Here is an 18,390-nt window from a genome sequence, read left to right as displayed (position 1 = left end):
CAAATTCTGATTCTGTTTTTACTATTTATGAGTGATATTTTTAACTCCAGAGCCTGAAGTTTAGTTACCTAAGTACACCTTTATGCATAGTAATAAAACACTAATTTTTCTGAGAAGCTGAGTGCTGCAGGGCCTTATGATTTTGCTGGAAAAAAGATTAATTGAAATCTCTGAATTTGAGGTCCTCACTTATGTCTGCATGTGGAACTGAATAGCTGATAATTAAAATATTTATTGAAAAATATTTTTAAATGTTGGTGTCTCTTGTCCCCTGTCTCTATTTCAGGTTATGCATGTGTGACATAAGTAATCTTTTTGAGGTTTAGAGAAGAAACTAAGGTCATGTCTTTAAAATCAGGCTGCCTTAAAACATTTCAAATTGGACATTTTAGAAATGGAGGCATCAGAGTACTTTTTCACTCTTAAACATTTGTGTTATATGAATATGTATGTACCCATGCATGTGTATATGCCTGTGTGCATGCATATATATGTGTTTGGGTGTCTCACTGCTTAGAATACTTGTGCATAGCAATTTTGGCTGCAAGGAGATAAGAAAAGGAACAAAAATGGTGTGGTCACAGTAATTGTAAACAAACCTTCTGTACAGTATTTCAGTCTTTTTGCATCTACGAGCTTGTGTCCTGTTTTTGTTTTGGGATTTTGTTTTTAGTGTTTGCTTTACTAACTTCATTCACCGGTTTGATTTCTTTGGACAGAAAATGAGTTTCATCTTACTCTTGCATCCAACATCCTCACAGTTCTTCTTTCAAGTCATTGAGAAGTATTGCAGGGTGAACTCCTGAGCCCGGTCCATATTCTCAAACCTTATGGCGGTTGTTGGAATTTCTAGCTGTCACCAATGCAGGTCACTGTGGAGGGCAAGGCTGCAGATATGCTGACAGGTAGTTAGTGGAAATCCTGGCAGTGAGATATCTTTGCCTATAATTGCGTTAGATTACATTACTTTATTATGTTTTTATGAGAGCATTTCTGCATCATGTGCTCTCCAGCTTTTAATGTATTACATATATTGGATCTACAGTGGAGTCTGGTAAAAAGGTGAACCAGAACTTCACAATACTGGCGTTGCTGCAGAAATAATAGTCTGCTGTTAGAAGTGAGAAGCATGAGCGCTTGGAGGATCTTAGTCTGCTGTGTTTAGCATTTTGAGACCTCAAATAAAGATGGATGGAATTGTAAAAACACAAGTTTAGGGAATAACTTGATTCTATTTCTTCCGAAAAGAAAACTGAAAAATACTTTGTCCTCCTTTGATACACTACATGGAACGACATCAAGTACCAATTCAAACCCTGATTTGAATTCCTGTCTATGTTTAAACTTAAAAAATTTACAAGGGATAATTAAGTAAGGTGGTTCTGTTATTAAGTAGATTGAAAAAAGAAAATATATTTTACACTTTATTTAGAGGCAAATCCAAAAGAGGGTTTATTGGAATGCCTAAATGTCAGGAGTTTTAATCACATCTTTGATTTTAACTATTTTGTTTAGCTACTTCAGTGTCCTGGTGTTTGTTTTGCCATAAACATCACCTAATTATTGATCAATGTGCTGCGAGTCCTGTAGTCAAATGTATAACTTTTATTCAGTTTTGGGACATTTGAGTTTTGCGTTTGTTATGTGGATTTGTTGTAATGAGATTGAACTGTTGAAAGTACATGTGAAGAATTAAGTATGATTGAACTGAATTTGCTGTTGACCTTAAAATACGGGGAGGAAAAAAGCGTGTGTGCGTGGGAAGTATTCCTGTTGTGGAGTTGGAAGTAGCTCTGCAGAAAGATAAGTGAGGTGAGGTCTGCGGTGGCAAGGCTGCATATATGTGGCTTACGGCACAGCCAGGAGCAGCATCTGGGAGTTCAGAAGTTGCTGTAGTTTTGAAACCACATTCCCTTCCTTAATCAGTAGGGTCACTACAAGTTTGGGAGCTAGAATTTCTTCATGGAAACATCTTTTCTTCCTTCTAGGCTGCTAAGAGTCTTTATACAGTGAGGAGAGAGCTGCTGGTCATTGGTAAGCCAGTATAGCACGTTGCAGTTTGTGTAATAGATGTGCCTGGCTCTCAGAAAGAGAAAAAATTGCCAGGCAGGGGGAGTGCTGGCTGAAGTGGCCTTGGTATCAAAACTAATCTCCCTTGCTGTTCCTGGATTGTTGTCTGTGTTTTGTTATCCCTCTGTCCCCTGTGCTTCCTCCTCCTTTGCCATTCCTGTGTGCTCATAAATACAGAAAGAATAATTTTTCTTTGTAATTTAGCACCGGGGAATCCTATCCCAGATAAACTTCAACATTTCCAGGAAGTCATAGGTACTTCTCTTTAAAACATAATGAGTTTGTCTTTGTTTTCTCCTTCTCTAATTGGCACTTTCAATTCTAGTAAACCGACACCCACAAACTATGCAGCCACATGATCTTTTCAGTTAATACAAATCGTCATTTCCAGTCCAATAGACTCTGTTAATTGTGCAAACCTGTAACACACCCATAAACCACCTATCTTAGTTTGTTATGCAATGATGAATCATGAAGGAAATGTGGAGTGTAATTAAATACAATGATGTAAAGATAGTAGTATGAAGCCAAAATCAAAGCATAAGTGATAATCATCTGTACTAAATGCTTGTTTCTGCGTGTTTGTTTCAGAAATTACTTAAATGATAAGTTATCTGGCTCCTGCACACATGCCTGGCATATGTTTTGGCAAGTTAAAAAACGACCTGCAAATCTGTAAGTAAGCTGAACAGAGTCTGCTATCAAAATAGTCTTTTGGGGAAGCAAAGGTATGTGACTCAATCTCAGACTTGGCACACAGGCTCTTTTTAATCCTGGTGTGATCTCACAAGTTTTCTGGTCTTCCTGGAAGGACTAGTTTCAAAATAATGCTTTCATGAATTTTTTGCTGTAATACGGTTTCTAGTAATACAGATCTTATCTCCAAGATACGTTGGTGTCCCTTTACTCTAGTATGGAAAGATGCTGTCTGTATATTGATTGACAACTTGGGATTATCCGGAGGCCAGGTATTCTGGTGATGGGTAAATGAGTCCTCTTAAATCCTCTTTTTATAATTTGAACAATAAGCTTTCCATACAGAAATGCACGCACACAGAGGTGTGTGTGTGTGTGCACACAGTACTCCCAAAATTTCTTTTAGCGTTTTCCCAGGCTGCTCACTGTACATGAGAGCAGTTACTTGTTTATTTGCTTGTCTTGAACACAAAACAAACGCCGATGATGACCTCTGGTACGTTCATGATATACACATGAAGAGTTGTTCTCCTTGTCCATCAGAATAGTACTGTATGCCGATGTGGTAGTTGACAGCAGTTCGTCTGCATTGTCTCCTGATGTCAGCTGGCTGGCTCCCAAGTGATAGCCCATACTTCAGTGGAAAACAAAGATATTTGAGAAGCATGTGTAATGGAAGTAATATCTATTCAGAATTTTTATGAATATTGAAACTGTACCAATTGAAGTTTTGAATTTGAATTTTCTGTCTCTCTGTGGATTAAACTAAAGCTGAGAGATTTTTATGTGGGAATAAAAATAACATGAGAAATGCTTGCTGAGTCAGACCAAAGGTCCATCTAGGCCAGCAGTCTGACTCCTGTGGGAGCAATAGGAAAGGCTACTTTAAGGAAAACTTGCAAATGTGGACAGTTTTTGTGGTCCGTTTCTCCCGTGTTCCCCCAGCAGCCACAGCTGTCATATCAGGGATGCCAGTGGGTATGTCCATACCTAGTCCTGCAGTTTCTGGTTACAGATCTATTGTCTGTGAGTTTATCTAGTCCCATTTTGAACCTGCTGAGCGTGGCTGCCTCCACAACCACTGGTGGTAGCAAACTCTGGCAGTTCCTTGGTTACTTTGTAAAGTGTTTTCTTTTATCTGCCTTGCCCTGATTTGCTGCTAGTTTCAGCAGGAGCCCCCACTTCTACTATTGCACGGTCTGGCAAACAACCATGCCTGGTGAAGGTTGTACATTCCAGCTTGTTTGCTGCCTTTATGGGTTTTGCAGACCTTGACTGTAACGCTTCCTTCCAGCCTCTTCAGTCTCCATCCCTTTCATTGTTGTAGCTACCTTTCTCTTTGCCTTTCTTAACTGCATCATGTGACCCTTGGTGCAGAGACAAGAGCCACACGTGGTACTGTGGTACTCAGACATGGACTCACCAAGGCTTTACATAGCCCCACCCTGTCTGGTTTGCCATATCCTGCCTGGAGAGGCCTGACGTTTTGTTGGCTGCTTTTGGCTGCTGCCCCGTGTTGAGGTGTCGATTTTGGAGGGCTGTCATGTATGAATTTGAGATCTCTTTTCTGAGTTGTAACTCCCAGTTCTGAGTGCAGCACTGTGTAGGCTTGGCTTATATTGATTTTCCCAAGGTGCGCTAGCTTATATTGTCTGTACTGAAGCTCTTTTACTTCCTAAAGCAAGTAAAGGTCATAGGAGTTATTGTCCCTGAAGTTGTAAGGGAAATGACTGTGAAACTTTTCCATAGTTCCTGTCAAGTTGATATGCTTAGGTAGCTTTGCTCTTACAGCAGTCCATCCGAGAAATGGAAACGTTCTTTGCTTATTTGTGATGACTGTGTTATTGACTGGAGAAAAAAACTAATTGATTTACTTTTTTATTCTCCTCCTTTAAGCATATACAGTGTAAGGAGAGATCCCTGAGGAATAAAAGTGTATGCCTGTATTAGGGGGAGCATGCAGTGAATTTATTTTGAAGCATTTTTCCCTAAATTGTAGCTAAGGATCCTGTTCCACCTGCTGAAGTCAGGGAGCACCACTACTATTTGAGTGGTAAGCAGGCACACAGCTAACAGACTTACTTCAGGAGCTAGCGTGGTAGTTATTTGTTGGTTTGGGGCTTTTTGATTGTTTTTTCTGCAATCTTCCTGGTGATTGTTTTTTCTGCAATCTTCCTGGTGGTTGTTGGAGAGTATTATTTATGTATTTAGGCTTGGAGAGTCTTACATCAATCTATATAGTAAGCCAGTTACAGGTTAGTTAAAAAAAAAAAGAAAAAGAAAAAGAAAAAAGAAATGGCGTAAGGGGCGGTCCTAACCTGAGCTCCTTTACTCGATCATATATTCCTCAAAGGTTAGCCCTTACTTGTCTAACTAAAGCATTTCACTGCGGAGTTCAGCTGATGGCAGAGGAGCGAGTGGCTTTAAGCAGCCCGTGTTCTCCCAGGGTGAACAGTAAAGGAGCTCCTCAGGGGGTGCAGGGTGAGCTCCTGCTGTCTCTGAAGGGCTGGTCCGGAAAGGCCTTGTGTCTCAGTGTCAAAGGGAGGAGAGGGACCAGAGCAGGTAGCCGACTGTGAACCTGTTGTTCGTGACATTGTTAGAGCTGACTGCTGCACCCATAACGGATGATGGACAGAAGGTGAAGGATATGCCTCAGAAGCATCACTTTGCCCCATTTCTTATGCTTTTTCCTTTCATGCCTGTTAGGGGACCCTATCAAAGGCAGTACATAGGGCTAGAATTGAGTGAAGTCTTAAGGATTATGTAAAAATTATGTGCAATGTAAAACAAAATTTACAGTAAAGCCTTAGAACACATTGCCAGGTGTGGATAAATGGGTCTTGAGTAGGCAGCCCCACTGTAGCATACTCACGGACCCCTAGAAATACTGCCTCCCCTCCTCCTTTCCTTGTTGAAGAACTGTTGTGCTATACCTGACACTTTTGCTAGTGCTCCTCAGCATATGCTTTAAAATTGCCTTGGACAGTAGGAGAAATCACAGAATCACAGAATGGTTTAGGTTGGAAGGGACCTCTGGAGATCATCTAGCCCAACCTCCCTGCTCGAGCAGGGTCCTCTAGAGCATATTGCCCAGGATCACTATCAGACTCAGCCTAGAGAAGAGATGTTCCTTTAAGCGTTACCTCTTCCTCTCTGAGGAGCAGGAATAGGCAAAAACCCTATCTGTAAGGCTAATTGATCTGGAATTCATTTCAATGCCTGGTGGTTGGGCCAGACAAGTTAGCAGGGATTTATATCCTGCCTCAAAGCTCCAGGATGTCTGTGATTCTCCAGGGTATGGGATGTTCAGATGTCAGTTTGCTTTTTTAGAAATGGAGGTGCCTAAGAGTTTTCTATGACATTCAAATTATGTTAAGCGTATTTAACCACTTGAATTTACACTTTCTTGTAAATTACTTAAACTGAACCATTGCCGCCCATGCTTGAGAGAAGCTGGAGCAGCTTGCATGTAAATTACGTTCTGGTAGCTGGCATTTATTTTGTAGCAAAGATATCAACAGTGTTATTTGACAAGCAAGTGAGTAGCAAGAAATGTTATGAGAGTCATTATTTCTTGATGTCAAAGTGAAAGGACTGGCCTGATAATTCAGCTTGACAGCTGAGTAACCCTGAGTCACCTGATGTAAGACTTGACTGCTGAAGTCAGATTTAAGCTAGCTGGGTTATCCGAGGCGGTAATTGTTTTTGCTGTAAAGTTCAATTCTTTTTCCTCTTGGGTGGTGGGGAGGGAGCAGCCTGTCAGCATTTTCCATATGCTAATATGAATACACCTGGCATTCCTTTAGGGGGGGTGACTTGCGCAGCTGGTCTGCATCTCTCGTTTGCCTGAAGTTCTGTAGAAATTAGCACGTGCCACAGGAGTCATGATAGTATTGCCTCATAATAGAAGTTGTGGCTTCATCTGCATTGCTTTGTCAAATAGTCTTCAGGGTAGGATCTGAAAAACAAATTAGTTAGCGGTTTACAGTGTCTGCTTATGAGAGATTTTTGTGACACTAGCTCATGGGTGACCCTGTGGTATGCTGTGGCGGAGAGGAAGGCACAGACTCCAGTGCTGCTTTTGGATGCACTTTCCTGCAGAGCAGGGAAAGCCCCAGGCCTCCTTCATCTTGCGCTGATGAATTCAAGGTGAAAAGGTGACATGGGATCTTTCTTCATAGGGGTCCTTCAGGCCTCCTTCGATCAGGGGGGATTTAGAGAGTCTACTGATGAGAGAATGAGAGGAAGAAATCTGAGGAGGATTTCTGAGCCAAAAGTAGCAAGCTATTTTAAGCATAGGAGATGGCATGGTGAAGGTGAAAAGTAAAGAGCGCGTTAAAGGAACAAAGGAGACAAGTGGGGGGGTCTGACAGATGAATACACTGCTGTGAAAGTTCAGAAACAAAAGGAGGAAATTGCTAGAGCAAGAAAAGAAAATTTTCTGTGGTTGACAAGATCATTTTGTCATGTGCAGCTGGTTATGAGGAGAAACATTTTCACAATGAGACAGTTGAGTATTAGAACAGGTTACTCAGAGAGGTTATGCGATCTCCATCCTTGGAGGTTTTCAAGACCAGCCTGGATCAGGTCCCAAGGAACCTGGTCTGGCCTCAAGGCTGATGATCCTGCCTGGAATAAGAAGTCGGATAAGAGACCTCCTGAGGTCCCACACAACTTGAGTTGTCCTATGATCCTATTCATGTTAAAAGCAGGAAAACAGAAAGCGCTAAGAATATGTCCTTGTCCAGCTTGTCTGAATTTCATTTGTCCAGGTTACTCTGCCCGGAGTGCATGTGCGTCATTTGCTTTAACAATACTTTAAACAAACATAGCGGTTACTTTTTGAAAGTTTTCTTCTAAAAAGGATAGACTGAGGAATTAAATGTATTATTAGTGTTGAGTTTTCTTCTGATGAGTAAAGCAGTCATGATTTCAGAAGAAATCGTCTTTCTCAGTAAGGAGCTATTGTGTTTAAAGATGGTGAGATTCACAGCTGCCAGACTCAGTTGCTGATAATATGTCCCGGTAATTTGTTTAAAGACTTGGTTTACCTTTTTTAGTCAGCTAGCTATTGTCATGGCTAGAGAGGTGTTTATAAACGTATTAAGTTACCAAGAAGTTGCAGGCTTTTCTGTTTAAAAGTAAGTCTATGCGAAGAACTGAGTTATCGATGATGGAAATTCTGCGGGGTCTTTTTTGGACCAAACAGTAAGAGAGAAAAGGACATCGCTCACTTGACTGTTTCTTAAGTTGAGTCAGGAGGGGGAGGAACACAGCAAGCACTTGGCCAAAGGTGAGGGTGCTGCTGAGCCCCTCCCCGAAGAGCTGGAGGCACTTGGCACAGCAGCCTCAGGACCTGGGGACAGTGGGGAGACTAAATGCTTGCAAGGTGCAGCCTAGCATCTGATTCAGAGTTTGGCAGGGACTGTACTGATTGCAGTTGCTGCAAAGCATTAATATTAGGTGTATTTCACTGGGGGGGGGGGGAGGGAAGCTATATATGACTTATTCTTTGTTGCTAAGATGTCAAAATACCGGAGATGCATTCTGGCAGCATGGGAAGGAAAAGGTTAAGCAAAGGTACTGCATATAGTGTCATAGTTACAGCCTTACCTGGGCCTCTGGCCAGCAAAGCCAGTATTTCAGGTCGGGTAGGATTCAGAAGAGGCTAGCCCTCCTCTTAAGAATGTTAGATGTTTGCTGTCTTTGAAGAAACTAGACTGGAAAACAGGAATGAGAGAAAAGCTGTGGGCTAAGTGTCACTTGCACTGCTGTTTTTCTGTGGAAACAGTGAAAATGCAATTGTGTTTTAACTGCATGTAGCTGAGCAAAGAGAATAATGCCACACATATTCTCCAAGGCTGCTATGATTTTGGAATAGTGCCTGAGTCCCAGGCGCTAACAAGCTTTTGAGGACCCTCACTGGCTCCTGGAAGGTGTCAGCTGTATCGACGGGGAAAGCCTGCAAGTGCTCAGTGTTGATAGCAGTTTCCAGTTCCCTGCCCATAGTCCTTCCCGAAGGATAGCTCTAGCCCCAGGAAGGCTACTTCTGACTAGTAATTTTTACTTTTATTTGGCTAGTCTCTTTCAATACTGTATTCAAAACATCAGTCACCATTATATCAAGGCAGCAGAGTTTCCAGAAACATTTCTTTCAGGAGAGGTAAGTCCTCATGGATTGGATGGGGGACACAAGCCAACTTACTGAGCCATGTTCTAACCCCCTTACATCTTATCTGCACTTTAGAGAGACTGTCTTCTAGAACCCACATTACAGAATTCTTGAAGTATTAGCACTTCCACATATGATCTTGTCTCCCCAGCTCTCCCTTCCCTATCACCTGCTGATTGTCCTTTCTGGAGGATTAATTTTCCCCGCTTGTAAAGCTAACAGCTCAGCCATGTGCAAAGATTATGAAGATGTGGGAGCTGGACCTTTAAGAAGCTGTGCCCCGAGTCTGCTGGCAGTGATCGTTCCATAGCAGAGAGAGCCATTTGACTCCAAGAGGATCACTTGGACACTGAGTGCAATGGCTATTGTTTGCCTCCCTAGCTGAAAGTGATGGGAACTTTGGATAGGAAGGAAGCATGATAGCCAAGTTAGCTGTTAGCTCTTTCTCTGTGAGGAAAGCTGCTATCTGTAGGACTTTTTTTGCATCCTTCTGTAAGGAAGCTGATGTTGCCAGCTCCTTTAAGCAAGACATAGAATTAGATGGACCCTTTTTTTCTCGTCCAGCATATCTATTTCTTTATTGCTAATGGCAACGGAGACACTACCTCCTGTAATTCTGCAATGACTGACATTTTCCATCACAGTGCTGACAGGAAGTTAGTGCAGTTATTTGTATTGGGCTCAGCATACAACCTCTGGAGTTGTCGCTGCAGGCAGCTTAAGTTTTCTTTGTGGCTTCCCCTTGCTGTGACAAATGTGGTAAGTTCAGAAATGTCATCCTCGCCTCACAACCTCTCTTATAGTTAGTCTTTTGCAGAACTGGTAAAGCAATTTCTATAGCTCCAGTCTCTGCTTGCTTAATCCAGACAGTTCTTCAGTAGCTGTGTCAGGTGACACCAAAAAGTGTATGGTGCTTGCCATGTATAAACTTTTATTTTTAATTAGGAGAAAAGGAAAGAACCCTTTGAGGCTGGTTTCTCTGCTTGGAATGCTTAGAGGGAAAGCTGGAATGCTTAGCTCCAAGCGGTTCTGGGGACAAATCATTTCTGTTTCTTATTGACCAAAGAACCTAAGGTAATGAAGAAGTTCTGCAAGGAATGGTCAGTGAGGGCAACATCCTCAAAAATCCATTGTCAAAATTTGGAAGGGCAAGGTGTATATCTGCCTGCTCCAACCCCTTCTACAATATACTTATGTCCATCAAGGATGAACAGCCCGCAGGCCTGAGGTTAAACTATGCTTGCTTTTATGAAGCTGAAACACTGTCAGGCTGATTAACTATATCCTTAAGGATTGGAAAAAAAAAAAGGCTGAAGTCTTTTCACAGCAGGGGAAGAGAAATCGATTTGTACAAATACAAAGCAAAAACGGGAGATGATCAGCCTCCGGAGATGAAGGGCCTAGAGTTCTCAGAGGCTCCCTTCTCTGTTTGGGGTGGGAATTGATGCATATCGCCCTGCCTGTACTGGTAAAGGGGAATTCATTGCTCCGCTGTTTTCTGTTCTCCCTTGTTAGTCTGCTTCCACATCCCTGCAGCAAATACCGGATATCAGCACTGTGCAGGAACTGCGGTTTCACTCGTGTGACTCACAAGATGCTGCGATGCACCTGTGTAGCAGTTGGCCAGATGTCACTGCTCCTCTGCGAAGAGCTGCAGGTAGTGAAGGTCATTTGAAATTTATTTAGCGAATTAAATTGCTTGCTAGTGAATAAGAAGCTGCTTGCTGAGGGACTGACTTTTAATTTTAATTAATATTTTTTCCTTGCTCATTTAAGTTGTAGTTCCCCGAGGCAGAGATGGACGTTCCCTGTGCAGTGGGCCCAGGTATAGTACTGTATCAAGAGAGTGTGATGGGAGATTCTTATGGAATGCCGGCTACTAAAATGGATTTGGGAAGAAACAATAGCATTCATTTTGCAAAGAAGTAGGTGTTTGAATTGCAGATCACATAGCCAAGGCTTCTGCTTGTCTTGATGATGCACTACATGCTCTTTTCTGTTCTGCTTTCTTCATAAGAGTTTCTTGCGTGGAGTTACCTTGCATAAGCCTGCCTTCTGGGAGTGTTCTGAACTCTCTGGAGTTTCAATCTTTTTGTTGTCTTAGTGATCCATGCAGGGAAATTCAACACCAGGGAGGCTGGTAGAATAAACCTGTGTTTTTGTGTTTCGTCTAGAGAGGAAGTGTTGCTGAATTGATTGTCATGTTATTGTTATAAATTCTTGTGATTGTTCATTGAGATCTACGATATCTGGTGACTGAGACAAATAATAACCTGATGAGTGTTGCACTGGCAGAAAGCGTGCACCATTCTGGCTGGAAATTTTGTCTAGGGCTTGACCTGTACTTGGTGCATACACGATGAATGCCTGGCTCAAGCAGCACCCTGTACGTTGTGCCTATTTTCACAGAATCACAGAATGGTTGAGGTTGGAAGGGACCTCTGGAGATCGTCTAGTCCAACCCCCCTGCTCGAGCAGGGTCCTCTAGACCGTGTTTCCCAGGATCGCGTCCAGGTGGGTTTTGAATATCTCCAGGGAAGGAGACTCCACAAGCTCTTTGGGCAACCTGGTCCAGTGCTGTTTTGGAGAAGTTAACTATCTTGTGCCTGACTCCTTCCTGTTTTGTTTTTGTTTTGTTTTTTCCCCAAACCAGTTCTGACTGACTTTATTCGAAACAAAATGAAACCTAAACCTAACCCCCTTTTTCTAAACCTTATCAGTGAGACATTCATTTAAACCTTGACTGAGTCCATTTTAGTCTGCAATTAAATATAACAGGAGATCCTTCCCTATATGCTGCTTAAAGTTATGAATTTCATTTACTTTTTACTGTAGCATACATCCTGCATTTCTAGAGACCCAGCTTTCCTAGAGACTCTGGCAGATGTCTCTAGGCTGTGTTTAGTTCTTATTTTAAGTGAGTTAGAAGCTTCAAAAAAGTTCAGTTGGCAATTTCTGCAGAGTAAAGACCTGTAGGAGATAAATTGGTGGATATGTGCCTTTGACACAATACCCAGATGTTATGGGTAGGCCTGGCTTTAATCTGCAGTGTCTCCTGCTTGAAGAGGAAGCTTCTCCCACGATAGCAGGTTTTGAGGTCTGTTTTTTAACAGAAACACTGACAAAGCCAGGGAAGGCTACATGATTGGAAATGTGATATTTGTAATTCAGTAGCTTTAATGGGGGGTTGGAAATGAATTTTGAGGCAAAATGCTTACTGGCTGCGTATGGCCAGGCTGGTTAACTTAAACACTTGAATTGTCTTCAGATGAGGGTTGGCTGGTTAGAGATACAATGCAGAAGTGCATCCGGTTTAATGGATAGATGCATGTGAACAAGAAGAAACACAGATCATGGAACTCCCATTGATTGAGGCTCACTTGGATGAGTCATTGACTAGTAGGGGCGTAGCCAGGATCACAGACAGTCTCATAGTATGTGCCCAGTTTGGGAAACATTGGCTTGTAGTGGAAGAATATGAGAAGGATGGTTACGCAGAGCTGTAAGAGGTGCCAAGTCTCTCTTGTTCATGAGTCACCAAGGCAGTGGCACCTTGTACTTACTGCTCCCTGATTAATGCAAGTGTTCAAAGAATATTAGAGGTTACTAGTTCAGATTTTTTACACAAGATATCATTTTGTTGCAATGACTGACTCTTCGGGTCAGTTCATTTAGCAAGTGAACAGTGGTAAGTAAGGGAACTATAGGGTATACCTGCATTGACTCGGCTGACAGTACAGTCTGCTCTCTGTTATAGTTACTCCTTGATAAGATTTATCTCCTTTCCCAGAGGCAGAGAGAGCACAGCAGTACTGCAGGCAGGCAATGAGTCTTAACCAGTTTGAGGGGGGTGGGGATGGTAATCATAGAAGGAAGATTTAAAAGTCTGTATCCTTTCAGAATCAAATTATGTTGTTATGTACTGTTTTGTCTTTGAGCAGCTCATTCAAGTCTAATTCACTAGGTCTTTGTTGGGCCTATGCAAATACAGAACAGAAGAGGTCTCTACTCAAAATTCTGTTGATAATCTGTTACTAAAGATGAGTGGCCCTGGAAATAAAGGCAATAAGACCTTCCAACAGGCTTATTTGCTGCAGAGACTCCTGTCACTGCTGCTATTCTAACGTTGCACCTGACCCTGCTAAATCATTTAAGCCATCACTACTAAAGCTGGCCAGCAATATCCCTTTGTTTGACGGATTCTGCATTAATTGCAGACCACTTTGTCATCTGAGGTAGAAGGTAGAAGTCACTACACTTGTGACTGAGTTCTTGCATATGAATTAAGCTAAATGCAGTGACCTCATAACATTGAGCCCTCAGTTTTGTCTGCACTATTGATGCTGTTAGCATTTAAACGGTGTGGAGTTCTTAGAGGCAGGGCACCTGCAGCTGCCTCAAGATATGGTCCACATAAGTAATTGCTCAATACCTTATAAAGAACTTGGCACCAGAAGCCTTTCCTAAAACAGGAGGGAGTTTATTCTGTGGATAAAGAGACGCATTACCTCCTGAAATCTCATTTTCTTTGACTGTATGTGCAGGAAGCGTTATTTGTATCTGTAAAGCAGCATGCCGTAGGTTGAACAGAGAGGAGAAAGGCCAGCTTGGAAGAGTCTTTAGGTATAACATAGGCATTCTGAGGGGCATTTGTCCCTAAATATCGAAATTTTTCTGACTGTGCTATAGACATAGCATCACCCAGCAAAAACAAGTAGTTAAAGATGTTCTGATGTCTTATTTTTCCTCAGCTACTTAGCCTTTCATGAGCCTGACTGTCACAAACATCCGGAACAGAGCATTGCCTGTAGTAGTAATGAGCACTTGCCTCACCAGGAAAGCAATTACCTGATTACATATTTGCAAAGAGATAGGATTTTCATATGGGAAGGCATGCCTGAGAAACAGCAGGAGAATGACACTAAGTATTTAATTTTTCTCATTCAAAACTCTTCGCTTATAAAAATACTCACTTTCTTGCATATTCTAGTTACCTATCATTCAAGTTCCCAGTACCATAACACTGAATGCTTATAGACTTTCAGTAAGACTTTGAAATAAATGGTTTTGTGATGCAGAATGCTTTTTACCATGGGCAGAACTCCATATGTAGAATGTAGGCCTCAGGGTATATGAGCTAGTCCTGCATCCCCACACAGGTGACAGCAGATTCTAGACACAGTTAAAAACTTGTAGACACAGTTAAAAACTTGTTAGAGAGATTCCTTTTTTTTTTTTTTTTTTTTTTTTTTAAGCTTGCCCCTTTTGGTGCTACCAGCACTTGAGTTTGCTGGTGCTGGGTAGCAGGTCTCAAAGGTTGAAGACTAGGCACAGATGGAGGTCTCCCATATGCTATAATGTGCTAAATCATGAGGAATATTCCCAATCCTGAAGCAAAAAGAAGCTGCCTTGCTTTTAGTCTCACTAGCAACATAACTGAGTTTGATCTAAGCATATAACTATTCCAATGGAAAGTGTTTTTACTTTCTTACTTAAGCATTCTTACTTAAATTACTTGGCGTGTTTCTGTAGGTTACAATAAAGCCATCTTCCCCTCTCACAAGGAGCAAGTGTATTGTGGAGCCTTCTATAGCGGGAGAACGTATATAATATTCTTTCTAAAAGAGTATATAGTAATCAGCTGGAACAAATTCAACTGCCTTAGTCTTTTCTGTTAGGAGCTGGGAGGCTTCTCTGTTGGTAAAACCTTAGTCCTACTGAAGTCACTCTGATTTCTCATACTTGGCAGGCATTAATTATGAGCATGTCTATGTTCAAGACTTGGCAGCAGAATTTTGTGTTGCAGCCTTCATGGAGTTCAAACATCTGCATCAGGCGATCCTCCCTACCCACTGCCCCTGCACAGCAACTGCACTGCAGAAGGCCACCTGAACTCACGTGTCATTGAAACATTGCTCTGGGCACACATCCTGATGTCACTTTTGGTATCATCTTGTCATACGGTTACACATACCCCTCAGTGTCAGACTGCAGGAGGCTGCAATCTATAAGGATTTGCAAATACAGTAACCATGGATCAATCACCTGGTCTAATAATGGTGGTGGCGTTAGGCCTTTGTGGAAATAGATGGCATAGTCAGGTCTGATAATATGGGTTAATTTTAGAAGTCACTTGTACTAGCGAAAATCATACCTTAGCAATTATTATGCCAGATCAGGCTGTAATAAATGATGCATGTTTGTATAATTCTATCCTAAAGTCTGCGTGGCAGGTGATATACTTGAATGCATTTCTGTTACTATCTTCCCAGTCAGATGCCTCTGTATCTGTAACTGGACCAACTGTATCTGCTTAGCTTGCATTGCCTGCACAAAAGCAGGGCATGAGTGCGTTTAGGTCGTACTTTTACTTCTCCGTTACAAACACATGCTTCGTAATGTGAAATGTGCTGTACTTTACAGGAAGGAAGACATTCTCTCTCTCTTTTGCTTCATTCATTACCCCTTGTGGTTTATGTTCTTGTCCTGCGCTATCACTTTGATTCAGGCAAGGTAAACTTCATTCAGAAGGAATCCAATTTTAGAACTATTTATGCATAGATTAGAGGAACTGATTTATTCTGAACTGATACTACTAAGACACTGTTAAAGAATTGGAAGGAGCTGGGGCATTTTAGAAGATAGATTTCCTCTTCTTGCTCCAGTACCCATCATGCCTTTTGTTGTGTGCACATTGCCTGCGGAAGTCTAATTCACTGGACTAGCTGATTTGCTGTTCCTCGGCTTAGAAGATGCTTTCGAAAGCTGCATTCTTGGCCTGATTTTGTTGTCAGACACAGGATTTTCTCCCTGATGTGGAAAGAAATGCTATTAGAACTGGAGCTGAGGGCACTGCTGATTCATTTACGTTATATGCCTCTTGCACTCTGAACTCACTCAGCACAAGCAAAATTCTCCCACTGCTGTCTGCCCCACCCTATCCAGGCCTTCTAGAAAATATCCTCCTGTAAAAAGTCTTTGCCTTCTAATTTCCATAGCGAACAAAAAGAGTTGATAGGTTTTTAGGTTTTTGCTGAAGTGTTTGAACTCAGTAGCGTTTCCTTATATTACAGGAAAACATTCCCAGCAGCAAGACCTGTGGCAAAATGACTTTTTTTTTTTTTTTTTTTTTTTTTTTGGACTATTCAAGGCTCAGCAGACAATATTGAACGTTAGGAAACTAGCAGAAAAAAGCACAGGAATCCTGCTTGTGTGGCAATGACTATCATGAAAGACAATGAGAAACTATTAAGACTCCATGTCTTCCTAGAGAGATCTGTGTGCTATTATTACCAGTGAGCTGTGAGAACATTTACTGAAGTCTTCATTAAAACCTTTCCCAAATGAATGGAAGTTTTCTGAGTCTGACATCATTTTTTTTCTTTGAGAGATGTGTGAATACACGTACAGTAACCTTTATGGTTAAGAATAATAAGTCTTTGCTCTCTATTTTTTTTGTTCAAGATTGTCCGAAATCGTGGGGAACACAGAGAAGGTGCTGATTACTCAGGATGTAGAGATTTCGGTGACATGACGCAAGCACAAAACACCATGAGAAGAACAGCAGTGCAGAGAAGTATCCCTGTTTGATATTCAGTAGAGATCAGATGCTGTGTCGAGGAGGAGTAGACACTTCAAGATCCTGCTTCCCCAGTCATCCAGGTCAGGTATGCAAAACAGAGCATGCTCTGTCTATCTTCTAGCTTGCATGTTTCTTTTCTACCTATGGAAATGAAGCAGGGATGGAAAATTAATGACTAGCACATGCCCAGCTCTTACTTCAAAGTAGGGTCAAGTCGTGGCTGAAGCAAGCACCCAATAAGACTTAGCCTGACTGTTGCAGATTTTGCTCTACATGTTTAAAGTAAGGCCCTTCAGGCTAGTTTGTAGATAGGACAGGAAGAAGAAACAGATCAACACTTGTGAAAATTTTTTCCTGGGTGTTTTGTCTTCTGTGTCAGTTTTTGCTTCTGTTGCCCAGATGCTTGGGTGGGAAGAGAGAATTCAGTGTTAACTGTCAGTATGATCAGGGTGCTGCATAGCTGTGGTAATCGGGGGTAAGGCAATTTGTGGACTAGTCAATCATTTGCAATGTTAGTTTTTAACCTGAGAATGCTAGAATCCTGTTTACTCCTTAAAGGGACATGGGACTTTTTCCTCTGTCAGTTAAGCAATAAGAAGGCTAATGGAGAGGAGTATTGGTAATATCCTTTCAGCAAAGGGTGGGCCCAGTAGATCAGGTGACCCAGTAGATCAAGCACCCACCCTGCCTGAAGAGTGGGAGGAAAAATTAAGAGCGTGGCTCTGGTTCATCCTCTGAGCTTACTTCCTAACACGGCTAATTGGAGGCACGCCTCCAGCAGTTCTGAGTTTAGCTAGAAACAGTGGCACAGTTTTGAAGACAAATATTTCTTGTATACGAGCAAGAAAAGGATAACCTAAACTTGAAGTGTTTTCGTAGCAGTTTTGTGTTATGCTTTTGTCATTAGTGCAGGAAATGCCTGAGGGTGGATGAGCCTTCTTTTGGACTTTCCCTTTTGCATTTGCAATGGTCATCTTAAAATACAATGGTAAATGGTGTTTTGAAACTTTTTAATGAGACAAGATTATCAGGAAATGCCTTTGAATGATATGTGGATACCTGAGAATCAGCCTCTGCCTCTCCATGTTACTGCTACATCAGCAAAGCTGCAGTCTTGTTTTTCAGATTGGTGGCTTTCATTTTAAGCAGTGAACAGAAAGCCATTATTACTGGGGAGAGGGAGAGCCTAAAAACTGTAATCCAAAGCTGTAGTTAGATACGCAGGAGCTATAATCCATAAACTAGATTAAATAGGTACTGCCCCTCTCCTCACTCTTGTGCCAAAGTCATGCAAGAGCGTTAATGTGGCTGTGAACTGGGTTGGAGAGCTCGTCTGTCTGTTAAACCTGTGTGTGTGGAAGAGCAGTGGTGCATTGGAATTTGCTTTTATTGTGGACTGCTGGCGTATTCTCAGAGTTGTTTTTTCCCTTTAGATTTCTAAATGCAGGTTTATTGAGGCTGTTCTTCACACTTCTGTGTGGGAGCAGAGTTCATGGGATGGGAGGCGTAGAATGAAGCATCATATATGTCCAAGTAAACGTGAGGTCAGTGCAAATGAATAGACTCTGCCCTAGTCTTGGCTGTAAGTGTTGCAGATTCGTCTCAGAGCGAATGCCAAGCCAGTCTTGGTCTCTAGCGCCGCACAGTGGTGTACAGGACTCAGTGTGTCTGAACTACTTTTAGCGCACTCTTTTTTGCTCTTTCCTTGTGAACCAAATGCTCTGGGCTATTGGGTACATCCAAACCACAAATCCTAAGAGGCAGCTCTTCTAGAATCTGTTTCATGTCTGTGGAGCTGATTGACGAGATGGATGGTGTTCTTTATGTCATAATTTGTACTTCATCACATTGCTTGCTTTCACTTCATTTG

At 41.9% G+C, this 18,390-nt stretch overlaps 1 protein-coding gene across 25 annotated transcripts in view; it reads left to right on the top strand.

The window, feature by feature from the left end:
* Positions 1-18,390, top strand: part of SLC45A1 (solute carrier family 45 member 1) — an 80,310-nt gene that overhangs the window by 16,019 nt on the left and 45,901 nt on the right. For 10 of the 25 annotated variants that reach the window (XR_011135759.1, XM_068915882.1, XM_068915907.1 and 7 more), the window contains 6 exons: positions 1,989-2,034; positions 2,662-2,798; positions 10,454-10,595; positions 10,715-10,763; positions 11,348-11,452; positions 16,403-16,605. The exons of 2 other annotated variants lie outside the window; for them this stretch is intronic. Coding sequence is in view for 16 of the 23 variants with exons in the window: in XM_068915882.1 (XP_068771983.1) it covers positions 16,546-16,605 (60 nt within the window). In the remaining 7 variants the exon portion in view is untranslated. Of the gene's footprint in view, positions 1-1,988; positions 2,035-2,661; positions 2,799-2,822; positions 10,596-10,714; positions 10,764-11,347; positions 11,453-16,402; positions 16,606-18,390 lie in introns of those variants that run through there. 13 more of the 25 variants (XM_068915895.1, XM_068915894.1, XM_068915881.1 and 10 more) reach the window with 12 other exon arrangements.

This window comes from Struthio camelus, chromosome 21, assembly GCF_040807025.1.
Source record: "Struthio camelus isolate bStrCam1 chromosome 21, bStrCam1.hap1, whole genome shotgun sequence".
NCBI lineage: Eukaryota > Metazoa > Chordata > Aves > Struthioniformes > Struthionidae > Struthio > Struthio camelus.
The sequence above is the reverse complement of the archived record's forward strand: the minus strand, read 5'-3'. Positions and strand labels throughout refer to the sequence as shown.